At 45.9% G+C, this 20,432-nt stretch overlaps 1 protein-coding gene and 1 long non-coding RNA gene across 2 annotated transcripts in view; one reads left to right on the plus strand and one right to left on the minus strand.

Annotated features, from left to right (window-relative positions):
• The window catches only part of PPP1R14C (protein phosphatase 1 regulatory inhibitor subunit 14C), an 82,410-nt gene extending 68,176 nt beyond the window's left edge, over positions 1-14,234 (minus strand). Inside the window, exon 1 of the mRNA XM_036075018.2 lies at positions 13,398-14,234. Within this exon, the coding sequence (XP_035930911.1) occupies positions 13,398-13,706 (309 nt within the window). The 5' untranslated portion in view covers positions 13,707-14,234. The remainder of the gene's footprint in view (positions 1-13,397) is intronic.
• Positions 12,603-19,500, plus strand: LOC118524723 (uncharacterized). The gene is made up of 4 exons (XR_013441053.1): positions 12,603-12,971; positions 15,173-15,441; positions 18,541-18,699; positions 19,093-19,500. It is a non-coding gene; the product is annotated as an uncharacterized LOC118524723 (long non-coding RNA).
• The last annotated feature ends 932 nt before the right edge of the window (positions 19,501-20,432 follow it).

Consider the following 20,432-nt stretch of genomic DNA (forward strand, 5'->3'; position numbering starts at 1 on the left):
ATATGATAACAGATATATTATCACTTAACTCACAAGCAATAATTCTCTTGAACCGAAAAGGTAATTCTCTTGAAGCAGCCCAACAAAATCTTTCATTCTGAGACACTGGCAAGGTTATTCCATATTCATAAAACCAGGGGTGTGACCAAAATTTTCAAACCCTCAAAAAAAAAAAAATTCTAAATAAAAACTCCAAAAGCCTCTGTTCTCTTTTTGACCAAAGAATGTACCTTTACCTTGAATATTTGTAGCAACAAGGATGAATCGATCATGGCAAAAAAAGCATAGACGTTGCTGGTGGTACTTTAATAAATATCATGGGCTTTTCCTGGGATGATTTTTTAACATTATTAATCCTCAAAAGATCCCTGAGAGGGCTATATCATTTAAAAGGGGAAATTAAAGGAAGCCAAGGATGACGACTTATAACCACACTGTGAGTAAAGGCAGGTGCAGGGATCCTGCCTCATCCTTCTGGGCAGACCAAGCCTACTCCTTATAATGCGACGCCCCGCACCAGGCCAGGCATTAAGCATTTGTTTATTTTTTTTTTAGGATTTTATTTATTTATTTGACAGAGAGAGAGAGACAACGGAAGAGGGAATACAAGCAGGGGGAGTGGGAGAGGGAGAAGCAGGCTCCTTGCTGAGTAGGGAGACCGATGCGGGGCTCGATCCCAGGACTCTGGGATCATGACCCGAGCCTAAGGCAGACGTGTAACCGACTGAACCACCCAGGCCAGGCATTAAGCATTTAAAAGGAACCCAAGGTCTAAACCAATAAGGGATCTCTGAAATGAGACAACTTATTTCCTACCACCAGCAGGAAGCCATATCTAGGAACTTTTCCATTTGTTGTGATTTTGTAAAGTGGGGCCAGAGGGAAAAAGACAGCCTGAATTCCTTGAGAAGGCTGGTCCACGCCACGCCCACCAGACCTGCTCAGAGCCCCCGCCTCACACCTGCAGAGGTGGGGTGGGCCGGTGGCTTCATCCTAATGGCTGACTTGAGAATCTACACTTCACTAAATGTTTTATACATTCTCTATCTCATTCTTCGCCCTCCTTCACTGTCTTAGACTGCTTTATGCGAGGCAATTTACAGTAAGGTGTCAATGATAAACAGACCAGTTCCTCGTTTTCTTCTTCTTTAGAGCAATGAGTTAACTCAAACTTGGGATATTTCACATATAAAATGCAGCCCACTCTCCCTCTCTGAAGTTTAACATGCGAATATCCTAGAGGTTTGAGAAATGACTGGCAGCTAAACACTTTTAAAGTCTCAGGCTAGTTTAGATGATGTCCTATTTACCTAAATACACACGTTTTTATTTAAACATCCATCCATATAAACTGCTTCTGGCAGAAGATTACTGAATGCTGAACCATCTGGGGTTTGATGAAGAAATGGAATATTCTAGCTTAACAAAAGGCACTTGTCTACCAGGGATAGTACATGTTATTTTTTTTTAGTTGTAATATTTGTAGGCTCTTTTCATTATGGCAAGCATAATCATGTTTTAGCACCAAATCAATGACTCATTTTCTCTTGACTTGTCAGAGAGCTGCCACACCCCATCACCAACAGAAGAAAAACCAGTTGACTAATTAGAATTGTTATGTTGAGTACTGGCTCATAAGAACTAAACAGAAAAATCATCTTTACCAATCTGAAATCTCAACACCTTACCTATTTGGCTTGAAACAGATTTGATTCTTTTAACATTTGCAGAAATGAACGGAGCATCTACATCTGTTGTACTACTGACATATAAAATATAAAAGATATTAACAGATGATTCAACAAGCAGCTCAGGACAAAAATATCCTTTAGCAGAAGCAAAAGAAGTTGTTAAGGCATTTGTACATTTTATTTAGAAGCATCATTTCTTTACTTCTATCATGTGACAGGTAATAGCTGATGCTTTCAAACAGGCAGGATAAAATACCCACTCTGCAACCAATGTTTTATTTAAAGTGAGTTTCTAACTTTTCACCTCAAAACTCCATCTATGTGGACAGCTAGAGAGTGTAAGGGCTCCAATATTAACTGTTCATGCAGACTGACAATCCAAGAAATAAGTAGTACACTTCCTAGGATATATACTTGAGTACTGATGGATTTGAATTTTTCTAAAGAAATCGTTGAATCCTGTTGATGGTGCATCTAATAAATGGCAAACATAGAATGGAAACCTGTAAACTGTTCAACTAAGATGAAGCATATTTGAAAATCTATCAAATAACTAAGCAGAAGAGCTTTGCCCGGTGTATGGGGCAAACATTCTAGAATAGTTGGAAATGACCAGGGTGAGGGAGGTGACCCACATGGTCACTGTTTCCAAGTGTGAGTCTTCCTCTTTTTCCTGCTGGCAATTTAAACTCAGGCATGGAACTAAGCCTCTCTCAGCCTCAGTTCTGTTGTTTTAATTTTTTTTTTAAGATTTAATTTATTTATTTGAAAGAGAGAGAGAGCACAAGGGGGAGGAGGGGCAGAGGGACAAACAGACTCCCCTCCGAGCAAGGGGGTGGAGGTGGGGCTCGATCCCAGGACCTTGAGATCATGACCTGAGCCCACCCAGGTGCCCTTAAGCCTCAGTTCTGTTGTTTTAAAAATGAGGTAGCTACTGGGGCACGTGGGTGGCTCAGTCGGTTAAGCATCTGACTCTTGATTTTGGCTCAGGTCATAATCTCAGGATTGTAGAATTGAGCCTGCACTCGGAGGGGAGTTTGCTTGAGGTTCTCTCTCCCTCTGCCCCTCCCCTCCGTATGCATGCTCTCTCTCTCTCTCTTTCAAATAAATAAATCTTTCTTTAAAATGAGGTAACTACTTCTATCACAGAGTCTTTGTGTGAATTGAATGGGATTATCTGTTGGTGCTTTATGGATTCTATCATCATACAAAATAAACAAATATTATTAAGAGCAAAAAATACTGCTTTCCACTTCTGACCAGAAGTGTCCATGAAAAATCTTAATTTATTTTTTCTATCATGTCATGCTCATTCTAAAACGAACTATAAAATGACATTCTAGGAAGAAATTCCCCAGTGAAAATTAATTTGTTTATACAGATTTATTCAGTCTCTTATTTAGGCTACTTTGTACCCTTCACCTTTTAAAAATTTTATTTCCTAAAGCTGCTACTCTTCTCCCTCTCAGATGCTCATTTTATATCTCAACACAAGTTAAAAATAAATACCACTATTAGTCAATTATGAGTTGCCAAGGTAAAGGACAAATAATAGGAACAGGAAAAGCCCCCCAACAGACAATATTATGTTACACATTAAAAATTTCTAAGTCAAATACACCAGCTCTTCTTAAAGGTTAACCCAATTAAATTTTTCTTTAAAAGGCAGTAGGGTACCTATGATGTCTGCAGCATCAAGATTTCAAATTTCACTTAGAAGTCAATAGTAGGAAGTGCTGGAGGAGGGAGAGAGGGTGTTTTTAAAAGGCTTCTCAATCTGATTCTTCCTATCCAAGCCACGTCACGCAAGAGATCATGCCAAGGGAAGGACGGATACACTCTCACTTTAGCTACTGGAATTAGCTCTGCAATTAGATGATCCTTTGGTGAACTAGCCTAATGCTTGTCTCAGGTTTGCCTTAAGAGAGAAAGACGCTTCGATAACCGCTTTAAATATCACCCTCTCTTTAATGAATCCCATTTTCTGCAGTGTAGGGCACCTTTATCATAGAAGCTCTAAAGGGTAGAGCTTAAAAACCCTAGACCAGCCCCATTTTTTCAGGTAAGGAAAGAAAACCTGAAAACAGAAGTCTATCATGAATATGACTTGCCAAGGTCATTGAGCTAATTAAGCAGCAGCCCAAGGTCCTTCCCATAACATCCTGGGAACAATGGACATGTTTTGATTCCATAGATTTCACAGATGCCAACAAGGACCCGGAGCCCACAAATAAGATATCCTGTCCTGGTTCATTGATTCCTGAAGTTCGGCTGGCTAGTAAGAGATTACTTTCTCTTACTTAAAACCTTACTTCCTATTAAAATGAAAGATAATTAAAGTGTGTTTAGTCATTTACACTATAAAGTGAACAAATTTATCATATCCTTCCCTGAAAACAGGCTTTGAGTAAAGGGAGAAGCACAGAGCCACTATGCAGTAAATAAACGTACTGGATACACTAAGACAACTGGGAACAGGACATGTCTCTGCCCGCAAAGGGCTTTCAGTCATATGGACACCTCCATTCTCTTGTAACAGAAAGGGTTCCTTTCTTGTTCTTTTCCTCTTACCCAATTTTCAAGGATGAAGGCTTCCTATTCCCCTTTCCGCATCTTTGCAAGTATCTGTTGGAACGAACGAATGAATCAATCAATCAATACTCCCAAGTTACTTCCTGCCCTAAGGATTCTTCAAAAAAGGAAAAGCCCTTCTTTGATCATTTTTTCTTCAACCATAAAGTCATGTGTTAGAGACGAATCCGCACTCTGGTCTCTTCTTTTTTCTAAGGTTTTATACCGTGAAACAGATTTCCCGAGCACCAGTCCTGACTCAGAAAAACCTGGTTGGACTTTACTGGCCCAAACTTTGAAGCAGAGGCAGGAATCTTGGCTCACATTCCCTGTTCTATTAAGACTTGTGTGAGCCCGTTGCTCTGAATCTTATCTGCTGATGGAAAAGCACTCACCCCTTCTTTGCCCAGCAAGCACAGCTACTCTCAGAGAAATGAACAATGACTGTGCAAATAAAATAGGATTCTTGTACATACTGAAAAATTAAAATTAGACAGAAGAATGGCAGTAACCTGTGATTACTTCCGTGAAAGACTCTCATCCCCCTACCTCTGTGTTTTATTCCATTGCCACTTCCTTTCCGCTCACAGGTTCAAAGGATAGCACAGATATAATTCACAAGCAGGGGAGAGAACCGAAACTTTGAGTCAACAATGAAAAAATAGACTTATAACCCAGGCAGAGCCGAATTACATTAGTGCAGTTAATTTGGGGTTTGTCTTTCTGAAACGCACAGTTCCAGAAGATGGTCTGGAGGGCCAGTTTCGGTCACACTCACTTGGCGGCCAGGCGCTGGACACCTCAGGGCACCCAGGTGTGTGAGAGACACTGGGGCTGCAGGGGCCACAAGACCCTGCCCTCACGAAGCTGCGAGACAGGATTACACGAAGTGTTCCAAGAAAGGGGTGAGTAAGCACAAGCCAGCGGAGGCCTGTCAGCCAGCCCGCCAGGGAGGACGTGTCAGAGAAGCTTCCTAGAGGAGATACCCCAAGGGTGAGCCTGAAGAACAGGAAACAGGTGGACAAGTAAGGTAGGAGAGGTAAGGAGAGATGGTCTGGCAGAGAGAGAAGCAAGCTTGAAGGGGTCCTGTCTGCCCTGCATTCAGGGGTGGGGGACAGGGGCAAGAGATGAGGCTACAGAGGCGGGCAGGGTGAGCCCCTGAGCCCTGGCTGCAGCCTAAGGTCTCATGCTTTGTCAGGAAGGCCATGGGAAATAACAGGATCCAGCCTGGATTTCAGAAAACACTTGGAATCACCACAGTGAGGGGCAGTTGGAGGGGAGGGCTCAGAGGGGGAGGTCCCAGCCCAGGAACCTGAGACAGGTGTCTGCTCCTGACTCTGCCATTGAGAGGGACGTGGCCTCTGACCGGGGCCTGTTGCTCAAGCTCCCCGCACCTCAGTTTTTTGCAGAGTTACTGCAAGGTTGGGGTATGCAGTAGGAACTCAGTAAATCGAGCTGCGGGGCAGCATTGCGGCCATGTGCCTCTGGGGTCAGCATGACCTGAGACGGGGACAGGTCACGGCTTCTCTGGGCTCGGTTTCTTCCGCTACAAAATTAAGAAATGAAGAGAACATCACCACCACCCCCCTCCTAAAGTTATTGTAAAGTTTGACTGTGGGAGACAAAACGTACAAGTCCCCTGGCCCTCCGCGGGGAGCTGTATTAGTGGACAAGCAGGGGGCTGCTGCTGGCGGCCATACCAGGACTCGGGGCGGTAGTAACTGCAGAGAACTGAGATGGAAGCATCAATCGGTGAGAAATGTTAAGGTGTCGCACGAATGCGGTGGCAGCAAGAAGTCAAGGCACCGGGTTGCAGAGCCGTAAGGAGCGAGTGTCGACAAGACTCCGAGGCTGCCGGGTGTGACGTGGAGGGCAGAGGCAAGAGAGAGGATGCCAGCAGTATCTCTGGCTGGGACATCCGTGGATCGCAGCACCTGCCATTCACTCACGAGGGAAGGGAGGAAGAGGAGGAGGTCTGCAGAGGAAGGTAAACTCCATTTGCAGGCCAGTTACCCACGAGGCTCCCATGGAGCATCTAAGTGGAGTTATCCATTTCAAAACTCTCTGAATATGTCTGGTCCTCAGAAAACAGATCTGGGCTAAAAATACAGATTGAAGAGTTGTCAGCATATGGCCAGCAACTGAAGCCACGGGAATATTCGTATCACCCAGAAAGAGCGTGAGAGAGCGGGGGGGAAAAAAAACAACAACACAAGAGGCAGAGCAGGGGCCCAAAGACAGACCCTGTGCAACATCAGATCAAAGAGATGGGCAGAGAAAGAAAACCCAGAAGGCGGCTGGAAGAGTAGCTAGAGAAGCGTGGGAGACCTGGAGGGGCTGCCTCAGAAGCCAAAGGCTTCCCCGGGGAGTGGCCAAGGGCGTCTAATGCGGCAGGAGGGCCAAGGCAAATAAAGCCTCACACAGTCCCCCTGGATTGAGAAACAGCAAGGTCCTCAGGGCAGCTGTGGTGGATAAACAGTGTCTGGAGAAAGATCCAGAAAAGTAGATAGTAAGAGTGGCAACCAGAGGGGATCCAGGACTGGGGAAGGGAAGCGTTTTTCGTGGCCAGTGATGGTTGCTGTTTCTAGCAGGGAGCCCGGCTGCCAACCCATCCAAGGCAGGAGGACGATGAAGGGAAGAGGCCCCCGGACGGGCGGCCGCACTGGCTGGCACAGGAGGAGGCCGAGGACTGGGCTGCAGGGAAGGAAAGAGCATGGAAGATTTGCCTTGAAAAGACAGGGGACAGTTTGAAATTCAAGCCATGAAATAGCCAAGTACGGCCTGGGAAGACTAGGTAGTAAACCGCAAAATGAGATCGTGCGCAAGGTGCACGCACCACATGGGAAGAAACAATGCAGACTTTGCTCTTCCCTCATCTGGAAAGAGAGACTCCTCCGAGGAGAGCTGTCAATGAGGCAAGGTGCAGCCAGGTGCAGCCAGGTGCAGCCAGGTCGTTTCAGAGCTGGGAGAAAAGCACAAGACCCTGGAAGCAAAAGCATGAGTCCGAGGCAAGAATGCAGGCAGAACTAGTATGTCAGGGGCACAGCAGAAGCAGAGGAAAAGAGGGTGGGCGGGAGACACCAGGAACATCAGATTCTCAAAAGAATTCTCTCGATCTAAGCTGAAAAATCAATGCACTGCAACCACGATTTGTAAACACCTATTTGGAGCAGATAAGCCAATGAAGGTAAGTATACTTTTCAACAACACTGAAATAAAACAGTAATAATGCAAGAGTGGGATATGGATTACTTTAACAAAACCATAAGTCTGTTTTTTTTTTCCTAGCTGTGACTCTAATAAAGAAATGCCACCAACTCACTCAATGCTAAAATATGGCTTCTGATGACTGACTCTTTTTCATTCATTCAAATAAATGCCTAATGGTTGAAGAACTGCGCTCTCCCACACTAGGACATACACAAAGAAAATTCACACAGATTGAAGTCTAATTTCTCCATACATACATGAAAACCCACAGGAACTTCCAGAATAAGGAAGATTCTAGAAGAAAGGGGAATGATATAGAGACGATTTGCCCACGTTCAAGTTCAAACACATACCGATATCCCTGACCTCAAAGTATCCACTCATCTTCTCCAAATTCTACCACCAAATAGATGTGAATGCCTTGTTTTCTCTTCCTTCCTGTCCTCTGCCCACATCACAGAGAATCAGCAGTAGTTAGTGGCTGGTTGTGGTTCAAGGTACAACAGTGACGGCACCTACCGCGTTCCAGATGCTATGTTCCACGTCTTTCCCATCCGGTCCTCACGACAACCCTGCAAAGAGGCCAGGGTGATCCCCTTAAATATAGCGGAAGGTGAGGCTCAGAGAGGTTACGGAAATTGCCTACGCTCTCACGACTACTGAATGCTGGGGCCACGAGGTGACTTCAGGTTCTTCTAGCCACGGAACACTTACTCTCTTAACCACCACCTCCACCCCGAATTTCCCTAACTACTGTTCCAAAGGGAAACGTGTGAAGCACTTTTCTTCCCTTGGCAGTTGAGAATTCTTCTATTCGTAGACTTCTAACACGTTTAATTTATTCCTTAATATTTTACAGATTGAGTTTATGGAGGTTTAAAAAAAAAAAAAAAAGCAGTTCTTTTAAAAAGCCTATTCATTCTCCAATACCCAAATACATGGAGATTCACCAAATGATCCACAAACCAAGTTCTAAGCAATAGCTTCTACCTTCTGGCTCAGGTACTAAGAAAGCAGCAAAACAGGGAAATGTGATGTTGTTAGAGTGGGAATCTATATACAAAACAAGGACCTGAACTTAAAGCTAGAAGCTTGATCCAGTTATAAGAACTACTCCCCGGTGGTGTTCCCCCTACGGGCATGATCAGCCAACTCAGAGGCTCCAACAGCCATTTCTGGGGAGTACACAACACACACAAGTTCACGGAAGATGCCTGGAGCTGTCCTGCCTCGAGAAGCAGTCGGTGCAAGGGGGTGCATCACAATTCCTGGACATGGCCCTGCACTGCCACATTTCAGCTGTGGGCCCTGGGGCAACTTTCTGGCATCTCCATGACTCACTTTCTATACTGACAAAATGAGAATATCAGAAATTGTTACTAGGACTACACGAATCATACCTGATGCACAGAGATCATTTAATAAACACCAGGTAATTCTATCACATATGTTTAGGCTTTTCCCTTTCTGGAGGAGTATTTTTTTTTTTAAGATTTATTTATTTATTCTAGAGAGACAGAGAGGGGGGAAGGGCAGAGGGAGAGAGAGAATCTCAAACAGACTCCCTGCTGAGCGCGGAGCCCAACTCGGGGCTTGATCTCGCAACCCTGAGATCATGACCTGAACTGAAATCAAGAGTCAAACGCTTAACTGACTGAGCCACTGAGGTGCCCCTGGAGGAGTATTTTTAAAACTGCATGCCACTGTCCAAAAATGTTATGGAATCTATTTATTTTTTAATTAATTAATTAATTTTTTAAGAGAGAAAAAGAGGGGCAGAGGGAGAGGGAGAGAGAGAATCTTAAGCAGGCTCCACGCCCTGTCTGCACTGGGCCAGATGTGGGGCTCCCTCTCACAACCCTGAGATCATGACCTGAGCCAAAATCAAGAGTCGGACACTTAACTGACTGAGCCACCCAGGGCCCCCTGAAATCAATTTAGAGGGTCACAACCAGCAATTCTGGAAAAGGAAATAGAACATTGTATTTAAACATTAATAAAGTCATATTTTACACTACCCTTGTCATTTTTTTCTCTAGCATACATGGTAATATTAAGCGGTGCTTTGTGAATCCATGTGTCTTTCATACATCCATGTGTCCGTGTGTCAGGCAGCAATCTAAAGGGTATTTCTTTCTAGGGTCACCATCAAAACAAATCAAACTGCAAAACTGGAAGTACAGATGTTATCTTGATACTGGGCAAGATGAGAAAAAATGATATGACTTATCCAGTAAGCCATCCTGCAACACTTGTCAAAGGAGACTCGATGCCAGATTTCAAACGCTCTTAGAAACTGTCTGGGTCTGGATGAGATATGAAAATGTCTCAAAACAGAAATTCTTAAATGAGGATACAGATCCATCCTAACAGTTCCATTATAACCAAATCCTTAGCTGAAAATTTAACTATCTGTACAAGAAGATGAAATGGAAAATAACTATAAACATAACTAAGCATTTTAGAATTTATAAAAAACACTTATCTCTATATCCAAAAGGCTGTTTGATGTGGTGTGCAGCAATACTGCCCTTAGACTGGGTAAGAAGGGCCATGGTCCTGGGCCCTAATCCTCCCACACCCATCTTCCTGCAGAGCTCCTAGGACCAACTGGACCCACCTACCTGGAACCGCTGTCCCTCTGTCTGGTTTTAAGCTCTGCTGCAGATCCCCAGAGTTTCCTGATCCAATACCAAGCCATTTCCAGTGCATGAACAGGCTCCTCCCGGATCTGTCCTCCCAAGGGGGCCTTTGCCACTGGTCTGAGCCAAAGGTATGATGAAGGGTAGACAGAGTAGACAGAGATTGGGTATGCGAGCGGACACAATGCTCTTCAGCAGGTGAGACTGTACTGTGGGTGGGAAGAAAAGAAAGCAGGCGCAAGGCCAGGGGATTCTCCAGCTGCATTCCAGCTGTGAGCTCTGGGAAGTCTGAGAATTCAAAAATCAAACCTAGCCTTCCAGGCCACTATGGAGATATCATTGTAAAGGGAGGTAGACAGAATAAATTTTATATCATGCTCATTACAAATGCATTATTTTTAAATATTTAGACCTATGCTATGAGGGCCTCCATCTGTTCTCTTGCATGGGCCCCTGCAAACTTAAGAGGCAGGGCCCGGTGATTAGCATGTGGGCTCAGAGCCACATGGCCGCGGTTCATACTCCCATCCCCATGCCCTGCCCTTCACCAGCTCTTCGAGCTTGGGAAAGCCTCTTACTCTGGGTCTCAGTTTCTTCATCTGTAAAACAGACAACAGCACCCTCTTCATAGGGCTGTTGTAAAGACTAAATCAATTAGTCCATACAAAGTGCCGAGAACAGCACCTAATAAGCATTCCACAGATGCTGTCTTCAGATTATTCTCCATACAAAATTGACTGGCCACTGCAAACTTCAAGACAAGACCACAGCCAGGAAGTTATTCTGTGTATTTCTTCTTTCCCACTCCTAATTTTAAATATCATGCTCTATGCCTCTCCAAAAGATCACTATTTTCTATTCCGAAAAGGACAAGTCATCCAACTGCTGACTGGCCTGATATAAGTTCTTCTGAAATTAAATATGTGTTCATCATCTCCCCCAATTTGGCAGAAAGCTCAGGCCCCCGGCCAGTTTGAAGTCTGGCAAATTCGCTTTCTGTGTCAATTGCATGCAGTAAAAATTTGACAACATTACCAATTTTAAGTGTAAAAGGAACATTCCCCACCCTCTATATTCATGAGATTCAGAGCGATTAGTCCTTCTCGGTTAAGAAAGCAGGGACTGACATACTTGAAGACATCAGCAAGGAAAGGCTACAGACCAGAGAAGCTAAGCTAAAAATAGAGCCCCACCGGTGGAGAAATAGATGGAAGACAACAATTCTTTATATGCCTATTTATGAATCCACATGCTTTTTGTCATTAAAGGAAGATGGTCATCAGCTTGGTAATTACAAACTGCCAACAACCTTCTCAATGACCAATATTCCTTAAACCTAAAATGACAGAGCAAACAACTTAAAGAGAAACACTTGCCACATTGTAATGACATGCAGGCAGCATGAAGCCCTCTCTCAAATCTCCAGTTTGCTGTATGCCAGAAGGTCTAAAATAGGAGAAGAGATGTACCAGGAAAAGATTCAAGGTGATGTTTACCCTTTAAAATATGTATCTAACCTACATGTTCAATACAGTGAACATCCAATCCACCATTTTCCCCCAATTATTCTGAAGAATTTTTAAATTTTTTGATTTGCCAACCTGCTAAGGGGCCAGAACTCTCTAGTTTCCCCAACTACACCTAATTAGCCTCCCATAAAAGGAGCACTGCTAAAGCACTCTTAATTTCAACAGTAGTTTTTCTATTAAATCTTCTCCAAATCCAAAATGGAGTATAAAGGTCAGTATGAAATAAATGAAAATTAATTGGATTCTACAGAGGCAAGACTGAGCACATCCATCCACCCAACAGTAATCCCATCTAAATCAAATACAGTGTTTCTTGAAAGAGTTTTGCCAACTTCCTACAAAAAAAAAGAAAGAAAGAAAGAAAGAAAGAAAGAAAGAAAGAAAGAAAGAAAGAAAGAAAGAAATCCCAGAAACACTTCCTATGTTGGCCGGTTTTTATTTATGCAATTAAAATGGCTTTTTGTAAGAGCCAGGCTGGGGAAACAATATATTTTTACAAGCCTATTAGTCATATAGTCAAGCTTCATTATATCCTAATCATTCATCAGTAGTCCCTAATGAGGATGCTGTTGCCTCCTACCATGAGAATGTTAAGGAAAGGATGTGTTCACAATAGGCCATAAAATGTGTGAAAAACAGAATACCCCAAACCAGGAGAAAAGCCAGTGAGTTCATCTGGCTTTCATTTTTGCTGAACAGCGCTAACAGCTGTATGGACACAAACCTGCTTTAACTTAGAAGCCGAATCCTTAATTATTAATCCCCTCCATTCTCCCACCCTTCCCAAACTCCACGCCCTTAGGAGAAGTACAATACTTCATTCAGAATCGCTGTTATTAAAGACTCTCATGGGGAATCATTTTGGCTTCAGTCATTTTTCTAGCAGACGTCTGTTACAGTTTATTCTAAATATTTCTCCTAACATCAAGCATCTACGCGTCCGTCGGACTTGTGTATGAACCTTAGCCCCTGAACCGTGGGAAGTCACAGGGGTCGCCGCGGAGGGGAAGCTGGTGGATTCCGGGCATCCCGCACACCACCCGCAGAGCTACCTTCCTTTCACCCAGGCACCCTTCCAGGTTGCCAAAGGCTCTCACCCTGCGCCCATCAATGGGAGTAACCGAGCTCCACCAGGGGGGGAAAAAAGCTGCTTCAACAAAGCCCAACGTGTGCAGCTTGGGTAAATGCAAGGATGAATTATGGGGACGCGCGTCGGGGCTCGCTGCAAAAGGGAAAGCGTTCATCTCATGATTTTGATGTAGAATTTCAGGAACCGAGGGGTCCTCTGGGATCCCCAGAACCTCTCCTCTCCGTTAAGCAGCTTTCAGGTACCTTCCCTGCTCCCCCTCCACAGAAATCGGGATTGCCAGGATCTCAGCAGTGAGTACTGTTCTTGTTGGGTTAGGCGCAGCTGGGGTGAGCCCTTCTGAGGGTAGCTGCAGCTGGAGCCTAGAGGCGCCCCGGGCTCCGAGAAAAGCAAGGTGCTTAGCAAAACCCAACGCTCCCCACTGCCAACAAGGGGGCCCGCAGCTCTGCGGGCACCCGGCATCTGGACCCAGGCAGGGGCGTCCCAACTGTGGCGCCCCGGCGCCAGAGGGCACCCCGGAGAGAGAACGCCCTGCGCCTCGCTCCCAGCGCTGGGTCCCCAGGAGACAGGGCGGTGCGCACCCGAGAGCTGGAGCCCTGGAGAATTCCGGTGTGGGCACAGTGGGGCGAGGGAGGCCCCCGACCCTCCCGGCCCCGCGCTCAGGTACCTCGCAGCCGTACAGCTGACCCAGCTGCTCCACGATCCACTCCTCCAGCACCAGCCGCTTCCGAAGCTCCTTGCGATCGTATTTCACTGTCACTTTTCCCTGCTGGTGGCGCCGCTGCTGCTGCTGCTGCTGAACCTGCCCCGCCGCGGCCGCCGCGGCCACGGGCGCCGAGTCCTCCCGGGAGGAGCCTGAGCCACTGCTCGAGCCCGGGCTGCCGCCGGCGCCGCCCCGGGGACTCTGGAAGAAAACCCGCGCGCCGCCGCCGCCGGCCCCACCGGCCGCCTCGCTGCTGCCCGTCGCCACCGACATGTCCCCGCGCGCGCCAGAGCCCGAGTGCGGCCCGGAGGAGGGGCGGGCGGAGCGCGCCCGGCGCCGCTAGCACCTCCGGCCCGGCAGCGGCATGCGAGGGGCTCGGCCGCACCTGCTCCGCGCGCCGCGCACGCCCGGCAGCCCGGCTCGTGGGGAGGTCGGGAGGAGCCTCGGCGACACAGAGGAGGACGGGCGGGGGAGGGCGGGGAAGAGGGAGGGGCGGGGACGGCGGCCTTAAAGACGCCGCCGAGGACCCTCTAGGTCCCGCCGGGGGAGGCGGGTCTGGCGCCTCGCGGGCACAGGGCCCGGGGCGTGGGAGTTGCGCGCGGAGGCGGGAATGTGTGCGCGTGGGCACGCGCGGCCGCCTGTGCGTAGACACCGGAGAGGACCGGCTTGGGTCTGGTGCCAGAGATGGTCCTCCGCGCGGGTGACCGTGGCCTCTCCTCCCGGAGACGCGGAATTGCGCCTTTCGCCCCCAGCAGTGCCGGAGCGCACGAAACCCGCCGCCTCCAGCGGCCTGGGCCCCCCCCCCTCCCCGGCGCTGCCCCGGGGGGCAGGGGACCGCCCGGAGAGGGACGCGGGTTGGGACCGCGTCGCATGTTCCTCTTGAAGGTTTTCTTTGCCCTCCCGCCTCTTCGGATGGCGGGGAAGAGTCTCTCTCCCTCCTGTCCCCACCCTCCAGCTCCAAACACATTCCTATTCATGCCACTTCCTCTCTTAGATTGTGAGAAAAATTGACGAGGCGATGTTTGTGCAATCAGACAATCAAAGCGCCTGAGAAATTCTCTTCAGACCAGTTTTTCTCTCCTTACAAAGTGTCTGTTTATTCGCAGGCAGAGCATTCATATATCTTTGTATCTAAAGGGCTGCAGGCTTGATCCACCGCTTGGCTAAGAGGCTGGGGACACCCAGACAGCAAACATTTCTCTAAAGGAGTCAGTGCTGTTTACTGGGCTTATATTTCTAGTATTGCATTCCCTGGCTAGTCAGCTTTCCTCTCTCTCAATACCACTGCCAAGCTACCTCTTTTTACTGGGGAAAGCAATTGCACTAATTCTACTCTACAAACATCAGGCAGCCAAGTAGAGTTACAAATGAATGAACTTATTATAAAGGTTTAGGGCAAAGAGATGGGGAGGGAAATTATAAACAGAGAACTGCATGTGGATGTGTGTAAAATTATAGGGAGACACTACTATACGTCTTTGTACCTAACATTACATTTCTGTTCAGGCAACCGAAAGAAACCACAAAGATGCTCCAACACATTAAGTGGCTTTTGTGAACTTCTTGAAAAAGCTGGTGAGGTTTACCAGCAGCTACTCAAAAAAGTTTCTCAGAAGGAAAGTAGATAAAGTTGATTTCTTCTGAACATTTTCTAGGGTATCCCTGTGTGGGGTTCTAGACCAACAGCTGTAAAGGGAAATTAAAGAAGTAACCAACAACTTTCTCCCTGGCTTTTCCAGCTCTGCAATCAACCAGTGTGCAGGTCTGCTCTACCCAGATTTATGATCAGCTTTGTTCCGTCCCTTTGAGGTTTTCACCAAGAGCCTGAGAAGGGATTTTCCCAAGGAGTTCCATATCTGAAGCTCATCATCAGGGCAGGCCCTGAAGAGTGAAAGTAAAGGATCTAGTGGGGGATTGTGTGAAATGGGATGGCTGGAGTCCTATCACAATTAGAGGGGGTCAAGGCTGAAACCTCTCTACCCCATGGAAGAGGCCAACTGTCCTCAAGGTAGGTTCCCCACCCAACTTTTCACAGACAAAGGACATAGAACTACCATGATTGGCCCCTAGAGATTGATGACTGTTTTCCACATCACCTCCACCCTCAAACTGCCTGGGGCATCAGAGGTTGTTCTAAACCCTGAACACGTAGCCAAGAAGGTGAGTACCTCTGTTGGCCAGGAGGAAGAGGATGGAAGGAGGTGGTGATCAATGACAGAATAAGCTTGTCTGTCTCCAGATATCTGGCACTGGTCCAAGTTAGCTAGCCCCAGCTTTAACCAACTGAACCAACCAGGAGAATTTCAGTCAAAACAAAAACAGCTAAAATTATAGTTAATGAAGGAGAAACTACATAAAATGTCTCCCTCATTCTGGCACTAGGACCTGGCTCTACCAATATTTTGAAAAATTGTGCCTGTGATCCAGGAGTATGGCAAAGAGCGGAAAATTCCAACCAATTCCAACTCCTTTGAGTCTTTGGACAATGAATTCAGTCATTCAAGAACAACTTCAAAGAGTTCATAAAAATTCACTAAGTTCTTTCTGAGAAATTCTTGTGTCAATTTTTTTTTCACTGTGTAGGATCCTTTTTTCCTTTGTGCTTAAAACTCAGCTTTCACTTACAACTTCAAAAATGACAGGTAATAAGAGACATTTAAGAAGAAACTTAGGGTTTTAAGCATCTTCACTTATGAAAAAATAGCCAGTGAGGAGTCCGTCTCTTTCCTCACATACCTTGACCTTCGTTGCCCAAATGAGTCACCTTGACTTACAAATTAGGAGTTGAACTAACATGAAAGTTCCTCTTCCTGTAAATCCATTTGCTCCACCCAGGACATGATGTACACTTGAAGGGAACTCCCCACCACACAGACACACACAGACACACACACACTTTAATTCCATGTTTCAAAATATTTGGGAATAAGGGGATTATTCTCAGGCCAGACACATATACATACACACACACACACACACACTTAATTCCATGTTTCAAAATATTTGGGAATAAGGGGTTTATTCTCAGGCCAGAGACCCTTTACATAGATGACTAAATTGAGCAAAACCAGCAATATTTCTCATCTTCAAGACTATACGTTTTTGTTCAAGGCAAACACTTTCATTTCTAACCCATTTAGACAAGATTCTTCACATGCTGGTTAATCAAAAACAATGAATGGTTTTTAGTGACTTGAATGGTCTGAGAATTTTCTAGAACACAAGAGATGAGCTTTTACCTTAAGGCAATTACTCACTGCTGTGAAAGCAACCTAAGGAAGATTCGCCAATATCCTTTCTTCATAGCTTTGCATTTTCTTAAATTGCTCTCTGGTCTGGAGAAAGTTTATTTTAGGAATTATATATAGTTCCTTCATCTCTGAAAACTATCTCTATGCCCAACGTTTGTTAAATAAGGTGACTTTATCAGGGGTCCCAGCTTTCTTCACCCCCCCAGGGAAACAAAGATTAAATACAAATATTTATACTCAAATGCAAATTTCCTTACTCCTTACAGACTAGATGTCGCAATAATTATGCAACACCTGGTAATCCACCTGGAGGCTGTGATAATGGCAGTCCCCACGGCCCACAAACCTGAACAGAAAATTCTTATCTTGACTAGTAAATGTCAGTGATAAGGTGCCTACATCCGAATTCCCTCAAACATGTGGTAAAGCCAAAGACAAATCAAAAGTAATTTCAAGTCTGGTTTTCATCATAAAAGTAGAAGAAATTTAATCTGTCCCATTGGATTCTATCAGTTACCCACGGCATTTTCTGTTTCAGAATACAGTCCATTAGTTCATTATTCCTTATGCAGTGATAGCACTAATGTTGATAACCTATCAATGTCATTTTTCTTTTGGCTACCGTTTCATCCTCTTTTTCTTTTCCTCCTCCTAACTGGGATTTTGATTGCATTGTGCATTACAATTTGGAATCATAATCCCAAAATAAACTTAGCCGTTACTCATATAAATAACCAGAACATCAGCGGTCATTGTCACCGTTGTAAAATTTTGTCTCCACAATTGCCAGAAATTCTTACTCGTCTGTTCAGAGAGGATGGGGGTAGGCGGTGGGAATCCATAGTTTCACCTCATCCCTTCTAACAGAGGCTAAATGTCCCGCACCTTCCTATAAGCCTAGCTTGTGAAGATTTTGTCTTTCTGTAACACTAGGGCCAAATTTGTCTCTGGAGGAACCCGTTATCCCCCGTCTGGCCAACAGCTTCTTGCCCTCCCCATTTCATTGCCAAACATTTTGGAAGAGCTGCCCATCCCCCCCCCCCCCCCCCCCCCGCCCCATGTCTGTCTTCCCTGGTCACCATTCAGTTCCCCCCACAGTAGAGCGGCCACCACTGGACTGAAGGCACCAACCAACGTCACCAGGGAACTCCTTGTTGCTCAATTCAGTGTGAGCCTTCCAGGTCTTACCTCACTTGACCTCCTGCCACATTTGACAATCTTGAACCTCTCCTTGCTTTTCGGACTCTCTCCTCTCTTGGCTCCCATGCCAACACCCTCCTGGTTTCCCTCCCACCTCTTTGTCCAGGTCTTCTGAGCTCCTTTTCCAGTATCCTTGCCTTAAAGGTAAATGATTCCCCAGATTTTACCCTCTTCTCTTTGCTCATTCACACTCTTTCTGGGGGATTTTGTCTCCTGCTAAAGCTTCCATTTTGACAGCTTGCCATCTACCTGCCACCAACTCCCCAAATCATGAGCTAGAGCAGGTTTCTGGGCCAAGCTTCAGGTCTGCAGGAATACCACATTTAGTGCCGATGCACTGTGCACATATGTGTAGAGTTAAAGTACACAGACGAACGCCTATATCAGTTCATTAGAGAAGAAGATACAGCAGCCCCCCCTTCTCCACAGGGGATACATTCTCACCTGAAACCGTAGATCGTACCAACCCCTATATTTACTATGTTTTTTTCTATACACACATACTTATGGTTAAGTTTAATTTATAAATTGGGCATAGTAAGAGATTAGCGACAATAACTAATAATGAAATAGGACAATCATAACAATATACTATAAAAAAAGTTGTGTGAATGTGGCATCTCGGTCTCAAAACACCTTATTTGTCCTGCACGCAGCCTTCTCGTGATGATTCAAGATGATAAAATGCCTGCATGATGAGATGACACGAGGGGAATGATGTAGCATTCATTCGGCGGCTACTGACCTTCTGACATGTCAGAAGGAGGCTCGTCCACTTCTGGAGCGCAGTTGACCATGGGTAACTGAAACCACAGGTAAGCGGGGGCTATAGTCGTACAGTGAGTATGGTTTTGGCCGTGGACCGCACAGTAAAAAGTGCTCTAGCTCAGCATTTTCCAAACATTCAATAAGAAGTACATTTATGTCATGACCCAAACATATATCCACACACATAACTTGCGCATATTACATGTAATACACCCCCTACACGTCCTATTCTCTTCCGTTGCATTATTTGGAAGGAATGCTGGTTACAATCGACGAAACAGATTTCCCAACCCACTGAAGGGTTGCAGCCCAGAGCTGGGAAAGCACTGCTGTCAGCCAAAGCTGTCCCTACGAGAACAGATCCTGGCTCTCCTTAGCCTTCATGGCACACTCGGGGCTGGTTATTTATTCCCCTGGCACTCTCTTTCTGTCATTATTAGGTTATCAAGTGTTCCGGTAAACAACTTTGGCCCAAAATGGCAGACCTCGGGCATGTGTGTGATCCTCCTGAAGATGCCACGAAAGAACTAAAGAGGAAAAATATTCTTGACATAAAGATATACCTTTTGCTGGACCCCCATGCTCCTCCCTCAGGGAATGGTGAAGGGCCTCGAGGGTAAAGATCAGAGAGGACACCAGGGGTTGGTAGAGTGTCCAGTTTGCCGACAAGTATGTTGTGGTGGTTACCAGCCTAAGCCCTGCAGCCCAGCTGCCTGGGTTGAATCTGGCCTCTGCGACATAGGCGCTGTGTGACCTTGGCAAGTCTCTTCACCTCTCTGTGCCTTCTCATGTCTCCATCTAGAGAACAATCAGCAGTGCTTGTCTAACAGGTTGTTCTGAGGGAAAATGAGTCATTGGAAATAAAGCACCTAAAACAGTAAAATAGTGCCCGCTGTTGTGTGTGAACATAACATGCCATAAACATGGCGGAGGGGACTGACTCACTGTTGTTCCAACAATGTCCCCAGGAAATTATGGCCACAGGCACATCTTCACTTCAGGGATGTGAAGCAAGCAGTGGGAAATCATCTCCATAGGCATCCTGTTGCCACCAACCTTAGAGCGTGATTCAGTTATTGTCCCCATTGGCAAAGCCAAATAAAGGAAGGTAAGCATGTATCTCCAACTGCTTACTCAGTTGGGACCTGCACCTGGATGTCTTGTAGTCATCCCCAAATTAACAAATTCAAACCAAAACACCATCTTCCAAGCTGAACCTGCTTCACTTCCAGTTTGCCTTCTGGCAGGACTGTGTAACACCATTCACTTCTTGTTACACTTAGAAATTCTTGGTCTTATCCACTGTGTCCAATCCATCAATAAGCAAACCCTAATGATCCCATGCTTGTCTGGGTCCTATCTGCCCTCTCCTCTCCTCTCTGTCCACACACTCTCATCTGGGTTTCTTCTGTGGTCTCCTCGCTTGCCTCCACACCCTGCCTTCCACCCATTCTTTCTATTGCTCCCACAGAGAGCTTTCTAAAAGCAAATGTGATCATATCATATCATATACTTAAAATTCCCTCCATATTTCCCGTTCTCTTCAGGCTACAGTCCAAACAACTTCACATTGCCCCTAAGGCTTGCTTTCTTTTCCAGCATGTGTTCAAATACTCCCCACTGCACCCCCAGGCACACACACCTCACTCTGCCCATCACCTTACATAGCCTGGGATTCCCAAATACGGAACACTCCTGTCTACTTTTGTCTGTGCCTACAACCTCACCTCCCAGTTCCGCATGGCGCCAGCCTAACCCTTCACACTCCCAGCTGGGGTTA

This window comes from Halichoerus grypus, chromosome 9 (genome assembly GCF_964656455.1).
Source record: "Halichoerus grypus chromosome 9, mHalGry1.hap1.1, whole genome shotgun sequence".
In the NCBI taxonomy this organism is placed as follows: Eukaryota; Metazoa; Chordata; class Mammalia; order Carnivora; family Phocidae; genus Halichoerus; species Halichoerus grypus.